Raw genomic sequence first — 9,716 nt, forward strand, 5'->3', positions numbered from 1 at the left:
CACCCTACTTTCCACCCACATTGCTTTAAAGGGTTTCCATTTGTTTACCATTCATTATCATTCCAAGATTTTTTTTTTTTAATTGAGGCATGCACGGACAAATGACTCACTGCTATCCCTGTGGACAGGAAAACTGGAAGGCAAAGTTTAGGAGCTCCCGGGCAGGTGTGGTTCCGACCCTGCAGCCTTATTGGATTGGCAAGCAGTATTTAGACCTTGTTTGAATGATCAGATGGTATTGCTGGTTTTCACACCAGCCTCTTCTAGACAAGTCCATGTTCTCTGACTGATGGTGGTCCTGTCCTGGACACCTCTTACATGAGCCTTTGTGGACTCAGTTTGTGGAATTGGCCCATTGTCTTAGGATCTCCTGAACTCACTCTTGTTGCTGCATTGGCAAGTGGCTGGGACCCCTCATGTCCCAAGCCATGGCAGCACCATGGCTACTGGCCTCAGGCCTTTGGAGTTGGGAACTTTCCATGAAGCGCTCTACACAGTCCCTGTGCTAACACTGGCAAGGGCAGGCTCTCAAGAAAAGGAGACTATGGGCCTAGGGAAAGCCTGTGCTCAAGCCAAGCCCTAGCAGCAGCTTCAGGGCTTGAGAGCCAGGGAGATGTGGTCACGGAGGTAGAGGGTCTCTGGGACTCAGGGTGAATTGAAAGTAAAGAGGTGGAAGGTAGAGGGGGCATTCAGGGCAAGACGGATGGAGCAGAGATCTGGTACTATAGGGAAGAGAATTCCATGAGCCAAAGGTCTTGGTTGTAGGCAGGGAAGCGGGCACTCTGCATCTTGCGTTTTCAGTTAACTGATTTTATATATGGCACCCAGCATCCTGGAAGAAAAGAGACAACATAAGACAAACTGTTTTCGACTCTGAAGCACAGAGATGAAACAATGTGGACAGGATTAAGGCTAGACCTGAGCGAGCTGAGAGTGCCTGAGGTGGACTGTGTCTTAGCTAGGAAGCACTTCAGGGAAGGGCTTGTCTAAGGTGGAAGCACTGTGGAGAGCAGGCTGGAGTCCCGTCACAGTGGAATCAGCAGGCAGGACAGGCCTCAGTCAGCCACCATAGACATGCAGCCTGTTCCTGTCTGTCCTAAGCATTGGGTCGCATTGCTGGATGGTCATGACCACTGCTCATACCAGACCCCTCCACTGTGGGTAGAAGAGGTGGAGAGGGCATGGGGCTACTGTAGATTCCAGAAGTCCTAGGGAGAAATGATCTAAAGGAAACCAGATGAAGTCCTGGGTGTTACTGCTGGTCAGAAGCTTTTGTCAGGCTCCTTACTTTGTTCTTCATGTAACCAGAGGCCAACATGGATGACCGTCCAGTCTTTGTACTCATGTGGGAGGCGTTCAGTATTGCTTTGCATTCAGTTCACTTGTGTAGCCACAGCATTCATAACCACCACCCATCTGTCGGTGGAGGCTTAGTTTTTGTTAGGATGCTGGACAGGTCTCAGCAGAGCTTCCAGCCTAAGATGGACTAGGAAGAAAAGCCTGGTGATCTACTACAGAAAATCAGCTGGTGAAAACTGTGTGAATCACAACCAATGGTCCGATCTGCAGTTGGTTTGGGGGTTGGCACAGGACTGAGCAAGGCTGTTTTGTTGTATTGCACTTGGGTCGCTAGGAGTTGGGAGCTGACTAGACAATAGCTAACTACAACAGAGACGAAGCAGGCCTCATTGCCCTGTCCCTGCAGGGCATTTCATGCTCTGGGGCCTGTTGGATGCTCCCATGTCCCTCTCCTTTCCTGTTCTCAGCTCCTGCTCTGAGCAGCACCCAGTCTTCTTGTGATGAGAGTACAAAGCACACAGGTGATGACCTTTTGTGCAGTGTGACAAGGACCTCCTGTGCAAAGGAGAACTCCTGGGGGCAGGGGCTCACAGCTATATAGCCCCCTCATGTCACATTCATCCCTTCCTGTGGCCCCCAACAAGTGGGGCCACTTGAGGTGAATGCACCTTTATTCCCATACCTGGAGCTGATCAATTTCCCCAAATCATGCCTGGGTGAGCTGAATTAAGCCCCACCTTCACTTCAGTCTTCATGGACAACTTTCAATAACCCTCCACCCCCACCCCTCCCGTGGGCCAATTAATTGGGCTGCTCAATCTGTAAAGGCACTGAGTGGGGCATCACATACCCATTCTTCTCCTGTGCCAGAAACAGGCATCCATTGCCAACCCCAGTGTGAAACTGGAGCCATTGGAGCTTAGTTCTTGTCATGAGATGGATGAGGGAGACAGTTGGCTTGAACTTAGGGCCAGTTCTTTGAGGAGAGCAGTGGCCTGAGTTGCCGCTGCTGGGAAGAGGTTGACCCTGCTGTTTCTCAAAAGGCTGTTCCCTGTTGCTCACAGTGTGAATTTCATCTATTATCTGAACATTGGCCTAGAAAGGAAACATGGTGAATTGCTCAGGACCTGACCCGCTTCCTAACCCATCAGCCCTAGTCAGATGTACCTGGTCTGGAGGACTTTCTTGTGACATTCTCTGAAGCCCCAGCCAAGGGTTGGGACATGATATTCAGGCAAGGAAAGGCAGGGCTGCCTGCTAGCACCAAAAGGAAGACTCTGTGTTGGTATCCATCCTGATAGCCCATCTTCAGGTCTGAGAGGAGGACAGAGTGGAGCAGGGCCCACCTCACTCAGGTGTGAGACCCAGACGGGATGCGAGACTTCCTCAAGCCTACTTGGTGGGTAGGTCTCTTCCAGACACCTTCTGGACAAGACATGGAAGAATCTATGCCTGGGAATGGTACCAGCTGCCACTTCTAGGAGAGGTAGAAGTTAGCATATCTCCAAAGAGAAGACTGCCATCTCCTGACCCACTGCCTTGGGGATCACTTTGGCTAAAGTGGCTCTGGGTTGTGAGGGGACTAGGCTAGGGTAGCAAGAAGCGCTGCAGAAAGGATCTTTGTTTTCCCACTGAAACCAGTAGGCCACAATATTGGTGGAAATTGTGCTTCCTGCTAGTGTGGCTTCTTTTTTAATTTCTGCCTTGTGGGTGTGGCAGCATGCTCTTGGAGCCTGTGACAGTGATGATACTGGCAGAAAGACGGTGACCCAGGTGGCATGGGGCCTTTCAACTACAGCTTTTCCCAGGGAGCTCTGCCTTTCGACCAGAGCTCAGCGCAGGCTAGCTGGATGCAATCTAAGGGGCCTCCTGGTGTTGGGCAGGGCTCTGGCACGTGGCGCTTGACTGAGGATTGGCCTTAACTTCAGCGTCAAGATGTCAGCATCCCTCCCGGTTTGTGTGAATAGAGCCATGTGCTGGTCAGGGTCACTGTGACCCATGCCCTTGGTCATTCCAGGGCCTGTGCACAGGGAAGGGCATGGCCTCCTCTGTTCATGACAAGCATGGTATCTGATTAGGCCCCTCAGTCTGCCCCAGCATGCGGAGTGTCGCAACTTTTCACGTGTTCTGGGCCTCCCTCTGGTAGCTGCAGTTGGGCAGCTGGCCTGTGATGGAGCCTGGTCTGCCTTTCTGCCCAGTGTTAACAATGCGATGGCTGTCAGAACTAGATAGATGCACAGTTTCCACACACACAGCAAGCACACTCAGTCTTTCGAGTTGTCAGTACAGGATTGCTGTATCCTAGAAGAGGCACAGGAAGTCACATGGCAGGTGGGCACTCAGCCCCATGCCTCAACACATCCAGTGTGAGTGGACGTGCAATCTCAGCCTATAGGACACAAACTGCAACCTCCCATCCACACTGCAGCCAGCCTCAGAGGACTGTCCTTCATTCCTAGTAGGATCTCATGACAGACTAGAGAAGGCATAGACCCCTCTTCTCACTATCACGAATGTGTCTGGGGGTCTCCTGCCTAGTCTTATACTTTTATTGGCACATGAGAGACTCCTCACTCTTCCCCCAAGTGACTCTTGGAGAACATAAAGAATGAACTTCTTTTAAAAACTAACTTCATGTAAACTAGACATCAAAAGTTCAGTTAGTACAGTTCTCCCTTATGTTTAGGAGTCTCCCAAGGAACATGGTCTGATAGTTCCCCCATTGTCATCAAATGTCAGGGAAGGAGAGCCTTTCTAGATAATAAAGATGGAAGTCACGAGTGAGTCTAAGTTACTAGAACTTCAGAAATCTCCAGCCTTGCCAGTCCAGACTGAGGAAGGCATGATGGGAAAAGCTCCAGTGCAGTGGGATTCTGTCCTTGGATGGCTCCTCTCCCCAAGGAGAGTGGGGTGCGGTGGATATTGACCCTGTGGGATTCAACCCTCAGAAGGCCATCCTATATTGAGGGAATATGTGGTGGGCATTCATGGCATGGGAGTCTGAAGAAGCTCCCCTCCATTTGAGGGCTTGTGGAGTGGGGTGGGCATCTGACAGTGTGGCTGGAGTGGCCATTTGCAGTGCAATTGTGACCTCGGGAGCTCTCTATATCTTAGGGAGTTCTCCTCAAGAAGTTCCTCTGTCTGAGGAAGTGTGGGGTGGGGTGGGTGTTCCCAGTGTGGGATTCTGTCTTTGGGAAGCCCCCATCTGAGGGAATATGGAGTGAGCTTTTGTCAGGAGCCCAGACCAGATTCTCAGTGCTAGCAGGCCTTGCTGGGTGACCTTGGAGAAAGTCCAAGCCTGTCTTTGCCAAAAATTGAATCCCATATATTGCCTGTGTGCTTTAAAAGTCCATTTACTACAGCTGACAACTTCTGGGAAATAGATACCCATCAGCTGTCTTAGTATGGTCCAAATAATAAGAGATGGAATGTTCCCAATAATGGTTCCACCCAAGAAGGGCCTGAGGATCACTTAGCAGGGGTTCACACCTGAGAGAAGGTACACTCACATTTCCCAACTCCGTGACAGCGCTGACTTGATTTAAGTCAGTCCTCCAAGATTCTGGACTGGCCTCTGCCCTGCAAAACAATGTATCATTTTGGACTTGGCCAACTGCGGCATGAGGCTCCGCAGCCAGGCAGTGCCTGCGCCTGGTCCACCCAAGGCCCCTCTCAGGAACTGTCAGTGGTTTTTCCGCCTCAGCCAGTGGGGCTTCTAAGAGCCTTCTGTCTGAAAGCCAAGCATTGTTCTCTGCCCATTTTTTTTTTTTTTTTTTTTAAATATGCTTCTAGAAACAAACACTTCAACCTGAGGCTTGGAAAGCTTGAACTTGGCATCTGTACCTCTTCAATAAAGCCGTGTTAACTGCACACTAACTTGGGGTTGCCCGGTCCATTTAGGTTGGGGGTGGAGGAGGGTTTCCTCTTCTCTCTGAACTGCTGACTTTGTCTGTTCTTCCTTGCATAAGGATGACTTTTATTTAAAATAGCTTTACCCACAAGTGTGGACTGTCCAGCTAACCGTGTTGTCTTGTATCATTTTTTCTTCCCTTGCAGGGTCAGCCCTGAAACGTCTCTGCCTAGGCAAAGAGCACAGCAGTAGTAACTATCTGGATTTCTTATCTCCTTTGCATTTTATCCATTGCATGGGCTTTCTGTGACTAGAGCACACTAGGACTCGTGCCAGTCTGCGAGTGTGACAGCAGGGCCAGCCAACATAGTGACTGCCCCAAGCCTCCCTCTGCTTCACTCTGCCCTGCTGCTCCCTAAACCCCTTTGCACCCCCATGCCTCATAGAGTCTTCAGTCTCCTCCCTACACACCCACCAGCCTCATCCTGTACCGGAACACCCACAGATTGCTAATCATTCATTGACTCCTTTGCCAAAACCATAGGAATGAGTATTTCCTTGAAGTGCTAAAGCTGAGTGCCTCAAGAGGAGAGCTGTCCAGAGTCAAATGGGCTTCTCACTTCTCTCTGGTGTCACTCCCCACCCCTCCACCCCCATCTTTTCTGGCTGAAATTTCCATGTAGAAATAATCCCGTGTATGTAAGATCTCATCACTGATTTTTAGTTGTCTGTGTTTGTGCTTTTTCATTGCTGCCATTAGACTAAAGTAAACTACATTTCCAAACAGTTTGTTTGAAGAGATGGTCATTAGATTATTATTTTTTTTAATGTACAAAGTTCAAATTTTCATTTTATCAAAATTGCTAACCTGAAATTATCAGGGGAAGAGGGGGCAATGCACAATAGAAGTCCTATTTTGGTTATTTAAAAAATGCTTCAATGAGCAAGCCATGCTGACAGGCCTGCTGTCCAGCATGCAGAGTGACCGCCTCACCATCAGGGCATTCCAGAAACCCCGTCCTTCATGATCACCTGGAGCTCAAGCAGTTGGGCCCCAATCATTATTGTTCCGTTCTCCAGTCAGGAAAGGGGCAAGTTCTGTTTCTTAAATTCCAAACAACCAAATCATTAAAAGTAATGTAATGCCCTGAAGAATCTGTAAACCTTAAACCACGAATACTCCCTGAAGTCTTAAAATGCAACCATAATCAAGATGAATTATTTTTAAAGGCCTGCTTTAAGCATTGTGCTCTCTTAATATCTAGCTATATGAAATCAAAGTGACAACAACAATTGGAAAGATTAGATAAGAACCTTCGAGGCAGTGAGTTCGTGTTAATAGGGAGAACAGCTCAGAAAAAGAGGGTAAGAATGGTTGCACAATGAAGAATCTAATCATGATCGCTGAATTGTACATGTAAAAACTATTGGCTTGGTGAATATTTTGCTCTGTATATTCTTAACAACAACCCAAAAAAGTTAAAAAAAAAAAATAATTTTTTTTAAATCATGGAATGCAGATAGTCCAGCCTATGGAAGGCATTTCCTATATGCCAGGGATTGGTTTGTGCAGAGTATTCTTACACCTCCTCTGCAAGAGAGCTTGAGTCATGGTTTCCACCTGCTACAGCTCCCAATCAGACATGCATCCAGTTGTTTACAAGGGATCCAGTGGTGGGCACAGATTGGAGTGATTGGAGGCCTCAGCTACAGCAGGGTCAAGTCACACTGCCCATCTTTCTCCAGACAGGGTCTTTGCGCAGTGCCTACGGTTGGTGGAAATCCTCCACCATGACTAAAACTGGGTATAAGCAATCAATTCAGACCACCTCTTGAAGCAAGGTGTTGCCTGACCTATGTGAGACCATTGTGTCCTCCATAACATAAGAATGATGGGAGCCTGCCAGATAGCTCACGCATATGTGTGGTTAACCAACCCTGGCCTGTGTGTGACTCCTTAGGATCCTCCACAAGCAGCCTGGTCCCGGGCCCTGAGCCAGGCCCTCAGCCCACAGTGCAAGTCCAGGCACAGGTGAACAACAGCAACAACAAGAAAGGCACCTTCACAGATGACCTGCACAAGCTGGTGGATGAGTGGGCCAGCAAGACAGTGGGCACTGCACAGCTGAAGCCGTCACTTAACCAACTGAAGCAGACTCAGAAACTGCAGGACATGGAGGCCAAGGTGGGCCCAGCCCCAGCAGCCAACGAGGTGCGGACTGTAAGTGGGGTCAAGGGAGGGAGTGTCACAGAACTGTATTAATAACAAGCAGCAGCAGCCAATATTCATAGCTTACCAGGTGCAGGCATTGTGCTAAGCTCTTACCTTCCGTTTTCCAAATTCTTCACAATAGCTCCAAGATTTTTCCACTTTACAGTTTTCCCACTTTACAGACTGGGAATATTAAGCTACTTGCCCACATTCTTACAACTGGCCAGGAGCCAGATTGGAGAGGAAGGAGTGAATCCTGAGGTTCGGCCCAACTACACCTCTGGCAGCAGCTTTGTGGAATGGTGGTTGCCTAAGGCAGCCCAGAGCTGGGGTGCAGTGCAGCCTCTTCTTGTCTGACCACCCTTCAAATTCCATGCCTTTTGTCTGACTGGAAGTTTCCATCCCTTCCCAGTAATGACTCAGGATTGTATGGGCTTCAGCTCTAGTGTAAGACAACATAGGACAAGTGCTGAGTTAATTTTTGATTGGTTTTTATATTCATATTCATGAGGAAGAGTGCTCTATACTTTTCTTTCTCTTAACATCCTTAGATTCTGTGACGCAATGGATGTTTACATCAGGGCCATGCCAACTTCAAAACCTAGGTGAAGGACTTGTCCCTCTTTTTCAATTTCAGAGAAGGTTGTGCAAGATTCGTGTTTTTTCCTCCTTCAATACTTAGTGAAATCCATTGGTTACATCATCTGGACTTGGGATGTGTTTTTGTTTTGTTTTAAGTGTGGGAAGATGCCCCTACAACTTTTTATTTTGAAAAATTCAAAGTACAGAAAAGCTGAACATTCTACAGTGACTATCCACTATCATCTGTAATTGAGGTGTTGTGTTTGTTTTATCTGGTATCCTTATCCCTTGAGGTTGAGGTCTTCATTATGGATCCATTTTCTTTTATAGTTTTCGTACTATTGGATTTTGTTTCTCCTTATGACAGTTTCTTTACAAACTGCTTTTCTAGCAACTTCCATTCTCTCTAAACTGACGTATATTTTAAAATTAATTGTCATAAAGTTGTTCATCATATCTTCTCTCTTTATAGTTTGCAGGATTTGCAGTGGTGTCCTCTCTTTTCTGATATTGGTGCTTTATGTCTTCTTTCTCTCTCTCTACTAATTTTCAGCAGTTTTCTTAGCTATTGTTATTGTTGTTAAGTGCTGTTGAATTGGTTTCAGCTCACAGCAATCCTATGTAGGGTTTCAGAGGAGTGGCTGGTAGTTAGTAGTCCAGTCAGTGTTTGTCCTACAGCACCAAACCAGGAGTGATTTCTAAATTTAATTAGTCTTCTCAAAGAACTCATTTTGACTTCAGTGATATTCTTTATTGTATATCTACGGGCATCTGGAGAGCAAATTTCACTGTCTCTTCTGACATCCATTTTGACCTTTTCCTTCTTTCTTGTCTTCTAAATGACTTTTTGCTTTCTTCATGTATGATGTTCTTAATGTCATCCCACAACTCTTCTGTTCTTTGGTCTTTAGTGTTTAATGTATCAAATCTGTTCTACAGATGAACTCTAAATTCAGGTGGGATATATTTAAGGTCATATTTTGGCTCTCGTGGACTTGTTTTCTTCTGCTTCAGTTTGAATTTGCATATGCGTAATTGATGGTCTGTTCCACAGTCTGTCCTGGCCTTGTTTTCACTGATGATATGGAGCTTTTCCATCTTCTCTTTCCACAGATGTAGTCAATTTGATTTCTGTTTTCCATCTGGTGAGGTCCATGTGTACAGTAGACTCTTATGCTGTCTAAAGAAGGTATTTGAAATGAACAAATCATTGATTTTGCAGAATTCTATCATGCATTCTCCAGCATGATTTCTGTCACCAAGGCCATATTTTCCAATACTGATCCTTCCTCTTTGCTCCCAACCTTTGCATTCCAATCACCAATAATGATCAATATATCTTGATTGCATGTTTGATCAATTTCAGATTGAAGAAGCTGGTAGAATTTTGGTGCATAAATTTGAATAATAGTGGTATTAACTGGGCTTCCCTGTTGGTGTATGGATATTATCCTATCACAGACAGCATTGTACTTTATGACTGATCTGGATATGTTCTTTTTGACAATGAATGCAACACCATGCCTCTTCAATTTGTCATTTCCAGCCTAGTAAACCATGTAGTCATCAGATTCAAAATGGCCAGTACCAGTCCATTTCAGCTCACTCATGCCTAAGATATTGATGTTTATGCATTCCATTTCATTTTTGACAACTGGAACTTGCTCTCCAGAATAGAGATGCTAAAGCAAATGGAAGAATTGAGGAGGAGGTACAAGAGCGGAACAGAAAATTTCAAAGGTCAGCTCGAGAAGATAAAGCCAAATATTACAA

At 46.5% G+C, this 9,716-nt stretch overlaps 1 protein-coding gene across 1 annotated transcript in view; it reads left to right on the forward strand.

The window, feature by feature from the left end:
* Nucleotides 1-9,716, forward strand: part of WNK2 (WNK lysine deficient protein kinase 2) — a 203,883-nt gene that overhangs the window by 182,611 nt on the left and 11,556 nt on the right. The window contains exons 24-25 of the mRNA XM_006876247.1: nt 5,356-5,400; nt 7,111-7,370. Coding sequence (XP_006876309.1) covers nt 5,356-5,400; nt 7,111-7,370 — 305 coding nt within the window. The remainder of the gene's footprint in view (nt 1-5,355; nt 5,401-7,110; nt 7,371-9,716) is intronic.

This window comes from Chrysochloris asiatica, unplaced genomic scaffold (assembly GCF_000296735.1).
Source record: "Chrysochloris asiatica unplaced genomic scaffold, ChrAsi1.0 scaffold00369, whole genome shotgun sequence".
NCBI classification, from domain to species: Eukaryota; Metazoa; Chordata; class Mammalia; order Afrosoricida; family Chrysochloridae; genus Chrysochloris; species Chrysochloris asiatica.